At 41.2% G+C, this 20606-nt stretch overlaps 1 protein-coding gene across 1 annotated transcript in view; it reads left to right on the top strand.

Moving 5' to 3' along the window:
• The window catches only part of PCNX2 (pecanex 2), a 293441-nt gene that overhangs the window by 132579 nt on the left and 140256 nt on the right, over positions 1-20606 (top strand). Inside the window, exons 16-19 of the mRNA XM_045783277.2 lie at positions 2569-2678; positions 3695-3791; positions 17621-17713; positions 18519-18669. Of these exons, the coding sequence (XP_045639233.2) occupies positions 2569-2678; positions 3695-3791; positions 17621-17713; positions 18519-18669 (451 nt within the window). The remainder of the gene's footprint in view (positions 1-2568; positions 2679-3694; positions 3792-17620; positions 17714-18518; positions 18670-20606) is intronic.

Raw genomic sequence — 20606 nt, 5'->3', positions numbered from 1 at the left:
GCAAGAGAGGCTTCCATTTCCTCCAACAAGGGGAGGTCTGTGGAGTAAGAGGACTTTGTGGGTGTGAGTGTAGGGCCGGCCTGAGGACCGAGGCCGGGATCCTTTCCCTTGGACACAGGAAGCAAGGGCTTTGCGGCAGAAAACTCCAAAGGGAGCAGAGAGGAACTGAGGATGGGAATTCCTGGCAAATTGGTTGGGAAGGCCAGGAATCAGGGAAGTCTCGCACTTCCGGACGCTGGGAAAGTTAGAGCAGCGCGCTAGGAGTTGGTCTGAGAGGCGGAGGCCGCTTGCACGAGGGCTGTGTATGGGGCTGGTCAGTGTCGCCTCCCACCTGTCCAGCCGTGGGCTCAGCGGCCCGCTCCACGGTTGGTCTCACTTCCCTTCCAGATGCTGCTCTCCCAGGCTGCTGGACCCTCCCCCTGGGGGAGATAAAGAAATGCATTTTAATTTCTACGAAAGTGAGGCCAGTGAAAACAACACCGCTCCCTCTACCAAGTGTGACTCTTGCTTCTCCGGCATATTTTAGCAGTCACAAGTAGAAAACCAACACGGGTGACTCATCCATTTGTATATTTCATTTTAAGCCGAATGAGCAACTCCTGCGTCTGCGATGAAACACATGGTGAGCTAAAGGATCGTAACCTAGAGAGAAAAGCACCCAAGTCCTGTACTAGATTTGGCTTTCGGAAGGCACCAGTGCATTCTGTCGATGGTCATGGAAAGGCTGAATGTGTTGCAGGTTTCTATGTTTGTGTTGGAGGGCGTGCCAGGTATGGGTGGACGATTGCGGGGTCCTGGGCCCCCCACACTGCTCACAGTGGCGACACGTATTGTCTGCCCTCTTCTCCCTTCCACCCCGAGTACAGGGTATTGATCTCTGGTGTCTGTGTTGCTGTCGTGTTAAACCTGAAGTGTCGGGTTCTTATCATTTCAAACCGTTGTCTTTCTTCAGGGGACTGTATTTATTTTGTACCTAATTTCATTCAGTCCCCTGGTTGATCTCTTATGCCACGTCTATGTGTCGTATACCTTTTTAAACCATTGATTCAATAAACACTAGGAAATGCAATTCTTATCATTATTGTTATAATGAATTCAGAGGCGGCAACATACGTTAAATGTTACATCTTATAAATCCTAAACTTAATTTTGGAAAAGATTAGGTAAAAAATATTCTCAGAAAAGATTACATAAATAGACTTATAAACACGTACCATTAGTTTGTAATGTCTCTACCCCATCCTATCCCATGTCAGAGTCAATGTTTGTAAGGCAAGGGAAACAAAAGCAAAAATGAACTATTCAGACTTCATTAAGACAAAAAGCTTTTGCCCAGCTAAGGAAACAGTCAGCAAAACCAAAAGAAAAAGGAAAGAACGGGAGAAGATATTTGCAAATGTCTTATCAGGTAAAGGGCTAGGATCCAAGATCTATAAAGAACTTACCAACTCAACACCCAAAAAAACCCAAATAATCCAGTCAAGAAATGGTCAGAAGAATGAACAGACACTTGTCCAAAGAAAACACACAAATGGCCAACAGACACATGAAAAAATATTCAGCATCACTTGGCATTGGGAAAGACAAATCAAAACCACAACGAGATACCACCTTACACCAGTTAGAATGGCCAAAATTAACAAGACAGGAAACAACAAATGTTGGCGAGGATGTGGAGAAAGGGGTGCAGCCACTCTTGAAAACAGTGTGGAGTTTCCTCAAAGAGTTAAAAATAGAGCTACCCTACGACCCAGCAATTGCACTACTGGGTACTTACCCCAAAGATAGAGATATAGTGATCCGAAGGGGCACCTGCACCCCAACGTTTATTGGCAATGTGCTGTGGCAATGTCCACAGTAGCCAAACTATGGAAACAGCCCAGATGTCCATCAACAGGTGAATGGGTAAAGAAGATGTGGTCTATATATACCGTGGACTATTACTCAGCCATCAGAAAGGATGAAATCTTACCATTTGCAACGACATGGATGGAAGTAGAGGGTATTATGCTGAGCGAAATAAGTCAGTCAGAGAAAGACAATTATCATATGGTTTCACTCAGATGTGGAACATAAGAAACAAAACAGAGGAGCATAGGGGAAAGGAGGGAAAAATAAAATCAGACGAAATCAGAGAGGGAGACAAACCATAAAAGACTCTTAACCATGGGAAACAAACTGAGGGTTGCTGGAGGGGAGGGGGTCGGGGATGGGGTAACTGGGTGACGGGCATTAAGGGGGGCACGTGATGTGATGAGCACTGGGTGTTCTATGCAGCTGATGAATCACTGACCTCTACATCTGAAACTAATAATATACTGTATGTCAATTCATTGAATTTAAATAAAATAAGATTAAAACATTAAAAAAAAAACCATGTTTGTACATGAGCAGGCAAGGCTTCTGTGTGACCCTCAGGCGCTGGTACGTCCACCGGCAGGAGTAGTCACAGGACATCATATCCATCTGGCTGGACCTTGGGGCCGCACACCTAGTGTTTCATAGGTAGTGACCTCACGGTTTGCACCGCCCCCTGGAATGACTTGGTATCTGATGTCTTTTCCTTAGGAACCGTGGAGCACACAGCACATCCCGGCGCTGTTTTCCGCCTTCTGTGGCCTCTTGGTTGCGCTTTCCTACCATCTGAGCAGGCAGAGCAGCGACCCCTCTGTGCTCCTGTGAGTAACGGGCACACAGCCGTGCCTGGTTCCCACCGCCCGGCCTTGTCACAGAGGGGACAGGGCCCTGCAGTGCTCTGAGTGGTTGGACTCCTGCTGCTCACCTAGCCAACGCCCGGGGGAAGGTGGGAGAAATGCAGAACAGACCAAACACTACTGAAAATCAAGGGTCAACTTTCAGCAAACATTTCACCTTTGCTCTGCTGCTTTGGGAGTAAAACACGCAATGCCAGGAACAGAGGGCTTGGGTGAACAGTGAGCGAAGCTCCCACCTCAACGAGGGTCCTTTCTGGGTCCATTAAGCAGAAGGGTTGTGTTTTGTTCTGTTGCTTTGTGTTCCCAACACGGCGGGGCCCTCTGGGTTCAAAGTGAGGTTCGCACCTGCATTTAAAATACATTTAATGATCATCTTCAGTCACTTGAAATATGCTTTCCTATCTTCCCTTCAATCTTGTCTTTTAAATCTTTGAGAAATATGTGCTTTGGAAGTGGAAACGCTTCATGGGTTGCCAGAGTTTCTGGTACCAACCAAGTGAGCGTGATCAGACAATCATCTCATGTAATTTTTCCAAACTTACGGAAGATTTGGACTGAAGATAGCCGTAACTCGTTGGGGCCCTGAGAAACCCTCATTTTAGGCTGCCAAAATGAAAGGCACAGGAAATGGGCAAAAGTTAAATATGGTTTGCACAGCTTTTCCTATCAGATATTTTGCTGATGTGTTGAGTTTTGCTGCCATTTTTTTTTGAGGATGAAGCCCTGGCGGGCTGACCAAAACAGAGAATCTCTGTAAGCTTAGCTGTTGCAGTCAGGGTGCCCGTACCCTGTACTTGACTCCTTTAACGAGGATGGAATCTGAAAATCAAAACAGGGTATTTGTGATGACTTGACTATTACGAACTCATTAAAGGAGAGAGCGCTTGCTTTTGCCAGGGGTCAGGCGAGGCGGTTTACCTCAAACATTGTAATATGCACATATTTTTAAAAGTAAAAACTGTGCATTTGTTCCTTTTCAGGTCCTTTATTCACTGTAAATTGCTTCCTAAATTTTTACACCAAAACCTGGAAGAGTTGGCCGCGGACCCTCTCCCCAGGAAGATGAAAGATTCGGTGGTGAGATATTTGTGTCGTATAATATATGTAAGGGTTTTGCTTAACATGGCGTGGAACTTGTGGGGAAAGCTCAGATCGTCAGCGGGGCTCCGGCTAGCCGGGAATGAGAGTCACCCATGCCTTGTCTCGGTCTACAGCTGACATGTGGACCATTGAGCTGCCTGGAGGGTGTGGACCCTTCCAGAGCCTCTCGAAGGCAGATTGCTGTACCTGCCATAAGCACTCCCTTGGTCCTCAGTTGCTGGCAGTTGCTTGGACATTGGAATGAAACAAGTTCAGTCAATTCCGCCCCCTGCTGGCACCAAGCAGCAGGCCGGCTCCGCAGAAGTAAACCCTCCTCCAGCCTCCGCCAGGCTGGGTCCTGATGTGCTCCACGCGGTCCTTCCCATCCCTTCTGGCCTCAGCCTCATGCTGAGCTCAGAGTACTCTGCCCACGTTCAAGATTGATATTTGCACAGCCTTTCGTAAGAGCCCTTGGGTTTTAAGACTTACATCTGGGATGTTGGAAAAGGGGGCAACTATATTGCTTGGAGTCCATGGAGGGAAAAGGAAAAAGTAAAAGAAAAAAGAAAGAACAGAATACAAAGACTGTAGAAGAAGGATGCTCTTTGCCCACCAGGAAAATGGCTTGGGGGCTTTCAAACATCCTTTGAGTAGGTGTAACCTCTTTGGTACCAACTTCCAAACATTGCTCCTTTAAAAAGCAATTGCTCCTTGATTATGTAATCTCCCAATCATTTGTGTGTTGAGTTGGAGCGGTCTGCTGTCTCGAAGGCATGCTTGTCCTGTGTTTTTTTAGGAATGACAGATCAATAGAACAGCAGTTAATGACCCATTGATTGCAAGCTCCTCCAGCCAGGAACGTCTGTCTCGTTTGGCTTGGTCTCCACAGTGCCAGCCCCTGACGCATAGTACATTCCATTGCATTTAGATGAGTTAAACTGCAGTCCGCAATTTTGAGACACTGTGCAGGACTCAGTCAACATGATAACATAGTAAAACATTCGTACTCAGCCCCCTGTGCCTTTGAATGTGGCTGCAGGGGAAGCTGAGGCTTGGAGGCCTTTTGCCACCACAAAGGAACCAAAGCTCGGTCACTATGAATAAGGGCAAGGTTCATGAATTTTAAAAGCAAAGGTATGTTTGCAAGCAAGGCAGTAGGTGAACCTGTGGGGCTGATGGGGTGGCAACTAAAAAAGGAAGAAGACATTTGACATTGAAGCATAGCTCAGCAACCTGATCTCCGATGTTGACGCCAGGAGACTCGCAAGATCAAACTGACATTCCTCGGTTAGTTTCTCTAAAAGCCAGGGAACGGCCCGACGTCAACCCAAAGTTTGCCCGTGGATGTCTGAGGAAAACTGTTCTCCCCGGACGTTCCTTGATTTCATGAATGATGAAGAGCTTTCTGATTTATTGCACTGAAAAATAATGTACAAATAACGATGAAATCCGACAAGCAATTTGCTTGGCAGGTGCTGCTAGCATCTCATTAGCATAAGTAGATGCAGTGGGCTGGGTGTTGCCTTGGTCAGTTTTCATATGCTTTGAAACACTTCGTATAATGCAGACGCATAGCTCGTAGGTGATTTCATGTGATGTGTGTTCTTTGCTCTGAAAAGTCTTCTGGTCTAATGATAATATTTTAACAGGACTACCAGATTCAGCTTTTAGAGTTTGGTGCATAAAAGCTTTTGTGCCCTAGTACAAGTAGAAGATTTTCCTTCTTGTCTCCGATTTTGTTTCTCTCTCTTTTCTTAAAGTTCACTTTGTGTGAGTAGCCCTTAAAGAGCGTCCTTAGATCAGGTTTCCAGCCCTTCCTCCTATTCCAATTCATTTGGCCTGTGATGGGGCCTGGGAATCTGCATGTTTTCAAGGCTGTGCCCACAGACTGAGCTTCCAGGGACCTCGATCTAGAAACAGAGATGCCCAGGGCTCCCACAATGGGCCTATACATTCCTGTAGGCACAGTGCCAACTACACACTACATGCTATGCATTAGCAAAATGCCGTAGTTATTAACAATGTAGCCTTTCCGCTCCTGGCTTAGTTTCCTCTAATCCACGGATCCTGGTCTTTCCGTTTCTGTCCTCACTCATCCTCATCAATCGCTACCCTCTTCTCCCATTCAGATATGTTACTTCCACTGTATCTATTTTTCTCAGTTCCTAGAAACAAAAAGTAGACAGTACAACAAAACAAACAAATGCCCTCGTTTTTATCTGTACAATTCAAACAGCTTCTTTTTAACCATAGGTTGTATCATCTAGGTTTTTCAGGGGCCATGCTGTCTAGATCTGCTGGGTTTATAGTGTGAGACCAAGACTTCTTGAGTTTCTTTTTAGGGTTGGAGCAAGAAGTGCTGCATAAAATGTCACAATGGATTTAAAACGTTCAGTGTGCTAAGCACCAATATGTTTATTAGTGAAATATGCTTGACATCACCAATAAAGTAGGGAACCAAAACATTAATATTATTGAGTATTGTTTTGGAAGTTCTGGCCCATGTTAAGTCCTAAAAGAAAAACAACGTAGATTATTTTATTGTATACATATAGAATGCACAGAAAAGTTTATTAAAATCGACTATGATCAATATAAGAATTCATAAGTACTCCTAGAGACAAGGAAATTTAGAAAAGCAAGAACATTCTAACACATCAGAAATAACCTTAGAAAATGTAATGAAAACATGATCCTACTCACAATAGGAACAAAACATATGAATTGATAGTAGGAAGGATTTTAACAAGTAGTGTCAGAAATAAAGAAAACTACAGCAGTCTATTAAAATGTAAATGAAGTTCTGAATAAGTGGTGATAAATAGACATTACCTGATTTGGGACAGAAAGGCCGAGATTTATTAAATGCCAATTCTTTCTAATAAATTTATAGGTTTAATATCATTCAGAACAGTTCCAAAGGAATTCTATTCACAACTTGGGAAAATGATTCTAAGGTTCATTTAGAAGAATAGCCATTAATAATAGTTTTAAAAAAATCTGAAAAAGAAGAAGAAGAAAGAGGAACTTGGCACTTTGGGATTTAAGAGTATATTATAAAGATTGAGTAATCAGAAAAAAAAAATGAGATTCATCCCAGACTAGAGAATGGGATTAGTGAATCAGTAAAACTCAGAAAGGAGGCAAATTATTTATATAAATGTATTATGTGAAAATTAAATGTCACAATCAAGACTGGATTAATCAGTGTGTGGTGTTGAGGTCATTGTTTAGCAGTGGGAGGGGAAAAAAGAATTTTATGTGCTGATCCCTCACCAGATACCAATGTAAGTTAGAAAGACTAAGATCAAATGAGACTTTTCCATCTCTGATACTGTGGCAGGCTGAATTATTATAACCAAACTCTCTCCTGATTAAAACTTGAAAATTCAGAATAAAATTTAAAAAAAAAAGTCCTTCTTAAATGTGACAAAAAAACTGACAAAAGGGTAAGGAATTATTAAGTCATAGTTTAAGTACACAGGGGAACCAGGAGGACGCCGAGCAGGAAGCTTCTTTTCTGCTTCAAGGTCGTCTGCCCAGCCAGGAGACCCTGAGCCTCAGCTGTCAGCCCTCGAGCTGCGGGCAAGACAAACCAAAGCCCAGGGCTGCCGAAGTGCATGTGCAAGGGGAGACCATTTGCTCCTCGGGCTGGGACACTGAAGCCCTCACCCTCAGAGGGAGGAAGAACCACAAGAAACTTGTCCCATCCTCCTCAGTGCCAGGGGAATGCGAGCAGACCCACCTCAGTGCTGAACATAACAACAACCACAGAATCCGTGAGATGCTGTAGCCTGCCGCGGGTTTTCAGTCCAAGCCCTAGCACCTGCATGGCACAAAAACCCTAAATTTATGAATGGAGTTTGAAGTGGCCCCCAACTGGGAAAAAACCCTCATGGCAAAACAAAACATGAATCCTCTCGAGAGGATTCTTCACTCCTAGGCCTCCAAGTGTTCCCCAGACCAATTGTCTAAGGAAAATGAGCAGCTCTAAATTAAAAAAAAAAAAAAAAAAAAAAAAATTTTTTAAACTGTACAAGGAAACAAGGAAACAAGGAACCAGTAGAAACAGGTTTTCAATACTTCACAGATTGGAACTGTCAGACACAGATTTGATTTGATTTGATTTGATTTATTTTTAAAGATTTTATTTATTTGAGAGAGCATGAGAGAGAGAACATGAGTGGGGCGCAGAGGGCAGAGGGAGAAGCAGGCTGAGCAAGGAGCCCGGCTCAGGGCTCGATCCCAGAACCCTGGGATCATGACCTGAGTCGAAGGCAGATGCTTAACTGACTAGCCACCCAGACGCCCCCAGACACACATTTTAAAACAACTATACCTACTGCGTCTAAAGGAATAAAAGGTAAAACTTCTAGACAATAGAAAATATTAAAATGATCCAGTATGTTTGAAAGAGAACCAAATAGAGCTTCCTAAACAAAAAACAAACCAGAAAATGAAGCAGTTGAAGGAAACAAAACAAAACACACACAGAGACACACCGACGCACACACATGGGAGATTAGACACCTCTGATGAGAGAATTCGTGAACTAAGAGACAGAAGAAAGTATCCAGGGATGTCACACTGACTGAAAAAAAATTAAGAAATACAAAATAAAGATGAAGACGTGTGAAAGAGAATAAGAACATCTAACATATATCTAATCAGGATTTCAGAAAAACGGGAGAGAGAGGGATCGGAGCATAATCGATATCTGATGAGATCATATCTGAGAATCTACCAGAAGTGATGAAAGACACTGATCTGGAGATTGAAGCATCCCAGGGAATCACCAGCAGGGTCCAACAAGAAGGAAAGAATCCAGTGGGCAAAACACAGTGGAACTGCAGACACCAGACACGCAGACCATCTTAAAGGGGTCAAACAAAAGGAACGGATTACGTTCAAATGAATCACAAAAGGGAAAGCTACCTTATCAAAAGCAATCGTAGAAGGCAGAAGAAGTTTGATACATTTGATGTTCCGTAAAGAAAGTAACTGCCCAAGTAGAATTCTATGCCCAGGGAAAATATCTTCAAAGGAGGGCAAAATAAAAATATTTTAGACAAACAGAAGCTGAGGGACTGTTGCTAAATGTAGTTCTGAGGGATATTCTTCAGATGGTCTCAGATGGAAAGTCTAATTTGCACAAAAGTGCAAAGAGAAATTTAAACAAATACCCACTCTCTAAAACCATAATATGAGGATAACCTACAACTTTGGAGGGAAGGAGAAATGGACTCCAAGACTTAAAAATTCTTCGTAATGTCCAGGAGACAAATAAAGGTACTGCTTAACTCAAGACTGTGATAAGGGAAGTACGCCTGTTGGAATGTTCCGTGTAACGGCCAAAGGAAGAGAAGCATGTAGCTTCCTACTCCAGACAGAGGGGGAAACGGAATGATAAAAAACAATTCTTCATCAGTAACGAAATGTAATAGGACTCCCGTGCGACACTCTGCTTAAAAGTCAACTCCAGATGCGTTATAAACCTAAATACGAGATGACAAAATCTGAAAGTGCTTAGAATCATAATAGAGGAAGTTATCTTTATGATAATTCTAGGGTAGGAAGGAATTTTTTAAACAAGAAAAAGAAATGGAAGTTCATTGCAATTATGACCTTTGATTTATCAAATAATACCCAGAAAAGATACTTAAAAAAATAAGCCACAGTTGGGAAACAGTTTTTAAAATATGCAGAGTAGATAAAGCACTAGTGTTGAGATGAATATAAAATTACTATAAATCGATAAGAAAGCCAGATACCTCAATTAAACATGGCCAAAAGTCTTGTACATGCACTTCACAAGGGAGGAAATAAAAATAGCCAAAACCATGAATATGTATGCAAACTAATTAATAATCAGGAAACTCCACACTAAAACCACACCGAGTTACCATTTCATACTTATTAGACTGACAAAAAATGAAAAGTTCTCCCAATAGTTAGTGTAGAGCAAGGGAACTCTTATGTGCTGTTGGTGGTACTGTAAATTAGAATCTCTCTTTTGGAAACGATTTGGTATCATAAAGTTGAAGACACACACTACAGCCAGCAATTCGGCAATTCTACTCCTAGATATTTACTGTGGAGCAAATCTTTTGTTTTGTTTTGTTTTAAGATTGTATTTATTTATTTGAGAGAGAGAGAGCACGCAAGCATGAGTAGGGGGAGGGGCGGAGGGGGAGGGAGAAGCAGACTCCCCGCTGAGCAGGGGGCCTGATGCAAGGGCTCAATCCCAGGACCCTGGGATGACTACCTGAGCCAAAGGAAGACAGTTGAGCGACTGAGCCACCCAGGCACCCCTCAAATTTTGCACATCTGTACCAGATTACACATATGAAATTGTTCCTCGTAGCTGAAGCCATTGGAAATTGCACCGACACTGGAATGCATAGTATGCAGCAAAGGAAGAGACCTTACCAGAGCCATATGCAATGGTATGGGTGAGTCTTAGCCACGTAGTGTTGAGCCAAGGAAGCAAGACACAAATATGTCTAATCTGGTTCCATCTGTTGGGTAAAAATAGGCAAACCAAACTGCTTACAATTGCATACATAAGGAGCAAATCATTCTTATTTAAAGACCAAGAAACTTACTTTCACCAGTCAGGATAGTTGATAAGGACTCTCTAAGAGGGGAAAGAAGGGTTTGTGATCAGGGAGCCACATAAGGAATTTTTGGGTACTAGAAATCCTAGATTTTTTTTTTTTAAAGACTTTATTTATTTGAGAGAGTGAGAGAGAGAGAGACAGAGCATGAGACGGGGGACGGTCAGAGGAAGAAGCAGAGTCCCTCCCTGAGCAGAGAGCCCGAGGCAGGACTTGATCCTGGGATTCCAGGATCATGATCTGAGCGAAGGCAGTCAGTCGCTCAACTGACTGAATCACCCAGGTGCCCCAGAAATGTTAGATTTCTCGAATCAGTTGGTAGTCACTGAGATGTTCACTTTGTAATTATTTTTTAAATTGTACGTATTTTAAGCACTTTCCTATAAGCCTGGCTCACAGTTTTAAAAATGCAAAAGAAATTTTCAAACAGTATGAAATAAAATCAAACACTTATTCAAATTCTAGAAAGGGGACAGTTTCCTAGGCTTGGAATCTATAAAATGAAAAGAAATAAAACACACATACACACACAGTTAGATGTGAGTACATAAAACTTTCAGACTTCTATATGTTTAAGGGCAATCAAATTAAATAATTTGGTAAAATATTCATTGCAAATTTGACAAAAGTTAACTATCTTTCTTATACCAACAACTCACGGTTTAATTTTTAAAACTCTAAGCAAATGATATCATTTAGGGATAAAATATTTACAAGTAATTGTGAGAATTATATTTAGCCTACTTCTACAGAAAGAAATGCAAATTAAAGTTAGAAGGCATTTTTTTTTTAAGACAGAGAGTGCATGTGCATGAGTGGGGGTGTGGGAAGAACCATAGGGGAAGGGAGAAATCTGAAGCAGGCCGCATGCCCAGCGTGGAGCCTGACACAGGGCTCCATCTCACGACCCTGATATGATCTGAGCTGAAATCAAGAGTCAGATGCTTAGCTGACTAAGCCACCAGGTGCCCCAGGTGGCATTCTTTCTTGTCCACTCGATCAGCACAGGATAAATTAATGATATTGCCAAATGGGACAAGATGAGATCTCTTAAATATTGTTTATATTTGGGTAAATTATTACTATCATCTGGGAAAGCATAATTTATCAAGAATTATAAAATTCATAACCTATAATATAATATAATAAATCGATTTGTCAGTTTTTCTAGAGAATGAATTTAAAATATGAAAAAAAGATTTAGGTGTGTAAAGATCATGACTGCAGCATAATTCATCACGGTAAAAAACAGAAAACAACTGAATTCCTAGCAGTCAGGGAATGCTTGCACTAAATATGGCACGTTCACTCTCATTCATGAAATTAATGTTTCGAGTCTCCACTACGGCCCTGTTTGTATGTGTATGTGTGTGTATGTTTATGGCACCCCAAGACGGAAAATTAGTTCGTCATTAAGTGACTATTATTTTTTAAATTGTACGTATTTTAAGCACAATAATATACATATATGTAGTGCTTACAAAAGAAAGTACAGGTGAAAAAGGTATAAAATTACATGCACACTATAATTAGACCTTTATAAAATATGCATAGATAAACCCATATACATCACGATGACAGCTACAACCATGCCTCAGCATTCACAGGCAAAAACACTGGCCCAGAAAGCATAAAAATGCTAATATTGTTAGTGTCAGGATATAATGATCATGAATGATCTATTCCCTTTCTTCTCTGTGTTGTAGAGCACTGCAGTATTACGTTATCCTATAATGGAAACATTAATTACTGCTAAAAAATTGCAGAGACCTAAATTTGCATTTTGCTCTGATATTTTGTACTCTGATTTTTGTAACGCCTAACATCGTATGGTTCACTTTTAAGACTTAGGATATTTATTAAAAAGAAGCAAAGATTCTAAACCTCTTGTTTAAATAAGTAATTCAACAGACTTGGAGTTATGAGCCTTCAAGCATGTGAAGGAAGAAGGCAGCACCAGTAATTCTCCTTTTGTATGGCAAGACTAAAACGGAAACCTTACACATGCTTCTGTCTTTTAGAAACAGAGGAGTATAATATATATTAAAATCAGCAAAGTCATTTAATAAGAAAACCAAAATTACAAACTTTTTATAGTATTAAAGACTACTTTCATAGGACACAACAGCCTCTGAGGTCCAGGTGTTTTCAAGATTGCTTTTAAAAAATAATGTTTTCACGTTTGCTACACTGTACTGCATTTAAGACACGCACGTGAAAATGTTTGTAAGAATAGTAATTGTGCATTAGTAAGTACAGTGTTGTTTCACTGAATGAATGTGTTTATCAGAATCTGCTGCATATCCTACTTTTTGTGAAGGCACATGTCTACAACATGTTTCTAAGAAAAAAAATATTTTGGGGAATAAAATTTTTGAAGTAGAATAATATCTGCTTTTTGGTGGCTGTAGGGAAAGAGGGAGCTATTTTCTTTTTATTTTGTTCGTGTTATTTTTACCGGTATTAACAGAGTGGTCTCTGGTTTCATCTATTAGCACTAGCTTGAGGGGCACCTGGGTGGTTCAGTCGGTTAAGCGTCTGCCTTAGGCTCAGGTCATGATCTCAGGGTCCTGGGATGGAGCCCCACTTTGGGCTCCCTGCTCAGCGGGGAGTCTGCTTCTCCCTCTCCCTCTGTTCCTCCCCCCTGCTCATTTTCTCTCTCTCTCTTTCTTTCTCTCTGTCACGCCTCCCCTGAATAAACAAATAAATCTTTTAAAAAATTAGCGCTAGGGGCGCCTGGGTGGCACAGCGGTTAAGTGTCTGCCTTCGGCTCAGGGTGTGATCCCGGCGTTCTGGGATCGAGCCCCACATCAGGCTCCTCTGCTGGGAGCCTGCTTCTTCCTCTCCCACTCCCCCTGCTTGTGTTCCGTCTCTCGCTGGCTGTCTCTATCTCTGTCGAATAAATAAACAAAAATCTTAAAAAAAAAAGAATAAATAAAAAATAAAAAGATAGCACTAGCTTGAAAATCTCAATAATTACCATTTGCCATCGCGTTTGGGGAAGAGTCTGTTGAAAACTTTGCCCGTTTGCAGCTGGGAATGGGGGAGGGGTTGTTTGACTTCTTATTATTGATTTGTAAAGTTCTTTATGCATTACAGATAAGAGTTCTTTGTTGTATATATGTTTTGCAATTACTTTTCGCAGTCCCTGGCTTGCCTTTTCATTTTATAACAATGTATTTTGAAGAGCAAATGTTTTAAATTTTCACGAATTCCAATTTAATGACTTCTTTTCTTTTAAACCTCTACCTTTTAGTGTTCTATTTACGAAAGCTTTGCCAAACCCAAGGTCACTAAGATTTCCTCTTATGCTTTCTTTGGGAAATTTAATAGTTTAAGTGAGGTTTATAATGCACATTGAGTTAAGTTTTCTGTGTGACAGGAAGTACATGTCAAGGCTTTCTGGTGTTGTTTTAGTTTTTTGTAGATGGCTATCCAGTTAGTTGTTCCAGTTCCATTTGTTGAAAGCATGATCTTTTTCCTCATTTAGGCGAAAGCTGCCATTTCATCTTGGCACTTTTGTTTAAAGTCCGTTGACTGTATATATTTTGATCTGGGCTCTTCTGTTCTCTTGATCTAGATACATATTTTGCTCCAATACCATCAACACCTGATTCCTGCAGAGTTGTAATAAGCCTTGAAGTCAGATATTATATATCTTCCAACTTAGTTCTTCCTTTTCAAAGTTGTTTTACCTTTTCTAGGTCCATTGCATTTCCAAGTAATTTTTGAACTAGCTTACCAATTTGTACCAAAAAAAGTCCTATTAGGATTTGATTAGGATTCCACTGGAGCTATATATCAGTTTGGTAATCTTAACAATACTGAATCTTCAAATCGATGAACATGGTATGTCTCTCCCTTTAGTTTCTCTCAGCAGGGTTTTATAGTTTTCAGTGTACAGGTCTCGTACATTTTTGTCAAATTTATCCTGTGTATTTCATATTTTTTATGCTATATTGTAAATGGTAAAATAAAAACTAGGTATGTGAAATGATGGTCAACATCATTAGCCATTGGAAAATGCAAATTAAAGCCATAATTAGATACCACTACACCAAGGTTTCTCAACCTCACACTATTGACATCCTGGGCCTCATAAGTCTGTGGTCAGGGACTGTCCTGTGCATTGTGGGATATTAAGCTGCATCCCTGGCCTCTACCCACCAGATGCCAATGCTACTCTCTCTTATCCTGAAATGTAATAGTCAAAAATGTCTCAAGACATTGCCAAATGTCCCTGGGGAGGTAAATTGTCCCTGGCTGAGGACTACTACACTACACAATGCCAGAATGGCTAAAATAAAGAATACTGACTACACCAAGTGTAGGCAAGAATATGAACTAATTGGAACTCTCACACTGCCAGTGAGAATGCAAAAAGGTTACAATGACTTTGAAAAACTGTGTGGCAGTTTCTTAGAAAGTTAAGTCTAACCCCACCATGTGTTCCAACCATTCTACTAAAACATTTACAAAGAGAGATGAAAGCACATGTCCAGAGACTGGAAATAACTCAGATGTCTACCCACAGGTGGCTGGATTAATACACTGTGCTATGAGCACACAAAGGAATATTACACAGCCAGAAACAGCGATGGACATACAGATTCATACAGACAACGTGGATTACTGTCAGATTCCACTGAGTGAAAGAAGCCAGATCAAGGAAGAATACATATTCTACAACTCCATTTATATCACATAAACATCTAGGGAACGAAATAAACCATCATTATGGTGCAGATCAGTGGTTGTCTGTGGACAGAGGAGAGATGGGGACATAGGTTAGCAAAGGTCAGGAGAGGAAACTCTGGGGCATGATGGCTATGCTACTTACCCTAATTATGATTTTGGATTTCATGGGGATATTCATATGTCAAAACTCATCAAATGGTACACTTTATATGTATGCAGGATTTTGTATGTCAGGCATACCTCGATAAAGCTGTTTAAAACCCAGGGGCGCCTGGGTGGCTCAGTCGGTGAAGCATCTGCCTTCAGCTCAGGTCATGATCCCAGGGTTCTGAGATCGAGTCCCACGTCGGGCTCCCTGCTCCACGGGGAGCCTGTTTCTCCTTCTTCCACTCCCCCTGCTTATGTTCCCTCTCTCACTGTCTCTCTCTCTGTCAAATAAATAAATAATGTCTTTCAAAAAAATAATAAAAATTACAGTACAGAAAAGAAATGGGCAGGAGGAACATTTTAATAAATAAAGGCCGTGCAGTTGTTTGTATTTCCAAGGGATACTCATGACACTGACAAAAATCAGTGGACTTCCTGTATGTCACTCAACTGTGAAAAAAGTAACAATACTCAGAGCTCTTTCTCCCTTTTGCTTTGAGAAACCCAGAAAAGTAACCCTCCTCTCCCTGGCAGCTGCCCTGATGGCCCACTATTTTGCCTTTAGAAAGGGATGGTTGGCCAATTATAGACAACAGTTAATTTTAAATTAGAATATTTGGGAAAATGTTTATCTTCCTTTTGGATTAGCATTCAGTAATTTTTAAATGACATAAAACCATGTCAGTGAAAAGACCTTCGGGAAGGTCTGGCCTTTGGTAAATCTTTGGAATGAAAGGAGATACCTGAATTTTAGCCATTTCTTAATAGTAAATTTCTGGTGAAAATCTGTGATCACAAAAATTTTATAGATTCAGAATTAAAAAAAAAAAATGATTTGCCCTGCTCAAAAATCAGGGAAATTCTTACCACTTTTTAGCCATATATTTATACCATTACTAAGAATAAATCTAGAAGTTAGTTTATCACTATATGATTTCTCCCATATTCAATACCTGTATGTGAATTATATGATAACTTTAGCAGATAGTTGGTAAATTGACATCGAGAATATATCTCTTCACTGTATTATTATTTTTAAAGATTTTATTTATTTATTTGAGAGAGAGAACATGTGTGCACACGCACACGTGAAGCAGGGAGGGGCAGAGGGGAAAGAGAAGAGGGAGGGAGAGGGAGAGAGAGGATCTCAAGCAGCGTCCCTGCTAAGTATGGAGCCCGATGTGGGACTTGATCCCGTGACCCTGAGATCATGACCTGAGCTGAAACCAAGAGTCGGACGCTCAACCAGCTGAGCCACCCAGGCGCCCCTCTTCGCTGTATTATTCATTACTTTAACCAGGCATGTTGACTTTTTCATCATATGGTTCGAGGTCGTTATTACCGCATTTAAGCTGTCTTTCTGATTTCTTCCTATCACTTGGGTGTTAATTCAGTGAGAAAGCCAGCAGCAAGACTTTCAAGAATGCCACATTTTAATTTTAAAAACAAGAAAAGAAAAAAGGGGGAGGGGAGTGTAAGGAAACAGATGAACACAGATACAATTTTCTGGCAGAGAGCATTCGAAACAATGATTTAAGAGGCATAATTCCTTCCCAGTATGAGATATTGATATATTTATAACGATGGTTGCAGAGTTTTCAGGTGTGTGGTACCTTAAAATGTTCCGTAATTGTGTACTGCAGCAAGTTGGCCTCTGTAGAAAGAAAAAAATGGATGGTCCTTCGTGTCTCTTTTAGATCTGTCACCCAGCAGTATCGTGCTTGTTTGTACTAACAGGCCATTCTCCCTATAATATTAGTTCAGCATTAATAACATTCTTTGGTCTAACATTGCCTTGTTTTCTCCCAGGCCCTGCTCATGCCACAATTTTATGTGATAGAAAATTTATTATTTCATTTTCTGCATATATGTCATTGATACATACATATTTAAATTATTTGGAAGTGGCCTTTACCCAGTCTGACTGACTGGTGAATTACAATGTGAAATCTGTTCTGGTCCAAAGAAATAAGTGACTGTGTAAGAGGCTTCTGTTTGCCAAACAGCTAAGCTAAAGCCAAGTCGAGATGATTAGCACGTTATCCTCCTTTATCAGACCATGGGACCTTGCATCTGATCTGTGTTTGTAGAGAACTTTATGCCTCCTACACGTGTAGAAAACTTTTTCCTGCTGTGGTTAGCAGGTGCAGGCTAGCGTTGCACTGTGCATTCCCCTTTCCCCACCCTTTGCCTTGTTCTCATGGATGGACCACCCAGTATGTGCCACTGGGAACATAGCAGGTAAGTGATACGCTGAGTCGGTTATCCAGAGTCAGTATCCTGTCACCTGACTTACCCGGTGACTGCAGAGTTGCTGAGAGAAACAAAGAAGAGCAGACTTTACAGTTGGTTCTCTCTTTGCAGAAGGATACCTTAAAATCGGATCTCATTATCTGCTCGGTGGCCGCTGTTCTGTCATTTGCAGTCAGTGCCAGCACTGTGTTCCTGTCCTTGCGAGTACGTATCCATTCGACTTTATACTCTCCCCACCTCCTTTATAACGGAGCCCGTTGTGGGGTTCCAGGGTATTGGCAGGGTGGTGAAGCCAGAGGAGGAAACCAAGACGCCAGCTGAGAGGTTTAAGGGACATATCTCTGTGCTGTGAAGAGTCAGGTCCAAGATGAGATTTGCAGGTTGGGTTCAAGTGCTTTATCCTTTGTCTTCCCGCGCCTGCGGAGCAGTGTTGTTTGTTCGAGCCACACGCGTGTGCTGGAGCCCAGGGGTAGTAAGACAGGCTGAGGGCACACCACGGGGAGTAGAGACCGGAGGCCTTAGCATATGAGGAGTCAGACAGAGGTCCGAGAGCCAGGAGGAGCTTTGGAACATCATTTTCAGTTAGAAAAACAAACGCCGAGAGCGCAGAGAGCTCTAGGTGGGATTTCTGGCCTGAGGTTCCCACAGTGACTGTCTCCATATAAAAGTATTATATGCTTAGGAACTCCTTCCAAGGAGGAAAGTCTATGAGTTACATTTGTTGTTCTCGACCTCTTCTTTCAAAAGCAACAGTAACAAAACCAAAGGTCAGACTTCCCTTGGCCTTTGAACTTCGCCAGAGCCAGCTCTCCAACCCCCCACTTAGCGGCTCACCACACCGGTGGGTTTTGTGTGGCAGAAATTTTCAGAAGCCTGAGAGAAGAACTGGGGTTGCGTGTCTGTTCTGCTGGAGGGGAGAGGGGAAGGGCAGTGGTGTTGTGGACTATCCATGGGCGTCCCTCCCCTCTCCTGCGAGGCTGAACAACGAGATTTCCCTCTTGTGTCACAGCCATTTCTCAGTGTTGTGCTGTTTGCCCTGGCTGGCTCGGTGGGATCTGTGACCCATCATATGCTCCCTCAGCTCCGCAAGCACCATCCGTGGATGTGGATTTCACACCCGGTTCTTAAAAACAGAGAGTATCAGCAACGGGAAGTGAGAGGTCAGTAATATATCCCTCGTTAAAACAAACGGTGCAGGGGGAGGCATCCTTTAAACCAGAGAGTGTGCACAACCGAGTGAATGTCTGAATGCCGTTGCACTACGCGCTTAAGAATGGTTACACTGGTAGATGTTACATTGTATCTATTTTACCACAATTTAAAAAAAGGAGAGTGTACCTTGGAGTATGCATGATTGTTCCGGAACAAGAAAGTTGAAGTGGCGTGAATTAGAACTGGGTTTTATAAAAATAATAATTGGCTATGTAGTTTTGGGGAAGATTCATTTATATCATTCAGACCGGAAGATTATGCTGCTCCAGTTTAAGTTGACAGGGGATTGGGAAGAACACTTCACCACGCCCCCATCCTCCACAAAGCTTTTTGCAGGAGGGGGTGCTGGGCAGGGATGTAGCAGAAACTGCTGAACCTTTAAGACCTCTGAACCCTTGAACTTTGCTTCGCTGGCTTTGCTCCCTTAGACCTAGACCCATACTTGATGGCCTTAGGAGTTCTCGGGGCTATTTCTGGTCACAATCGTGTAATAGCCAGGTAATCCAGACAATGTCAGAGCTTCTAGATAAGAAATCTCGGGAATTTCTCTGGTAGCTCTTCCCTTGCTCTGTGATCCAACAGATGGTGGAAGGATTGATTTATCCCCATTTTCAGACACATTGAAGTCATCGGTCACAGTTTATAGCTATAGTTTATAACCAACTAGTGTCGGTTATAACTTTATAGCCCAGTGTACCCTCTCTGTTGTAGAGGGAGACAGTTGTCCTCCTGTCCAGACACAAGGGTATGTGAGTGGCGCCCAGATTTGCTGACTTGCAGGAATGTACTGGACTCACCAGGCTGGTCAGCAGAAACTTCAATAGATTAGTGTGGCAAAGGGAAAAGGGGGCAAAATAATTTAAAAATGAAGAAGCGAAAGAATCACTTAAACTGCTGTCAAGAGCATTTCGTCAAGGAACATCTCTGGGTGGGTATGAGGAGCTGCCTTAATTTAAGACAGCTGACTCAGGAAACATGCAGATTGTTTAGTGGAGAAATACGGCATCCTGGGTCTGCTGCCCAGAGAGGGTTTAGAAGGTGGAGAAGGGTAGCCCCGACTGCTCTGCCCTCAGAGACTTGCTTTTCTCACCTGCAACAACAGCATCTAGCTTAAGGGTCAAGCTCAATATAGTTGTGCTTAACATGTATTTTATATATATGTATATATTTTAATTTAATATATAATATATATTTTTATATGCTCTATTCAATTTCAGGTATATGTATATATTTTATATTATGTATATATGTATATATTTTAATTTAATGTATAATATATAATAAATATGTATATATTTTAATTAATATATATGTATATATTATATATGTATGTATATATGTATATATTTCATATATATGTGTTAATGTATATGTTTTAGTTAAGTTAATATATAATATATTATATATTTTAATATGTATATATGTATATATTTTAATTATATATATATGTATATATTTTATGTATATATGTATATATTTTAATTAGGTTAATTAGTATATAATATATAATATATTTTGATATATGTATATATTGCATATATGTACATATGTATATATTTGTATATATACATGTATATATGTATATATTTTAATTAATTTAATTAACATATATAATATATATTTTTTACATGCTCTATTCAATTTCAGGTACTACCTCAATGCACATGATTATCAGTATTATAAAACCTGAAGGAGGGTGGGCTCATTGCAGGTGCCATGTGTAATGGCTACTTCCTGTTGCAGCTCAGTTGTAGAGAGCGGTGCAGCCCAGACGGGTGCCTGCTGGTGGTCGGGTAGAGCAACCAGAGGAAACCGGTTTCTACGGAGCTTCTGGAAGTGTTAAGGTCACATTCCCCTTTCATGCTGTAAAGCTTTAGGAACTATT

This window comes from Ursus americanus, chromosome 6 (genome assembly GCF_024610735.1).
Source record: "Ursus americanus isolate L20-20 chromosome 6, mUrsAme1.1.p, whole genome shotgun sequence".
Classification (NCBI taxonomy): Eukaryota; Metazoa; Chordata; class Mammalia; order Carnivora; family Ursidae; genus Ursus; species Ursus americanus.
The sequence above is the reverse complement of the archived record's forward strand: the minus strand, read 5'-3'. Positions and strand labels throughout refer to the sequence as shown.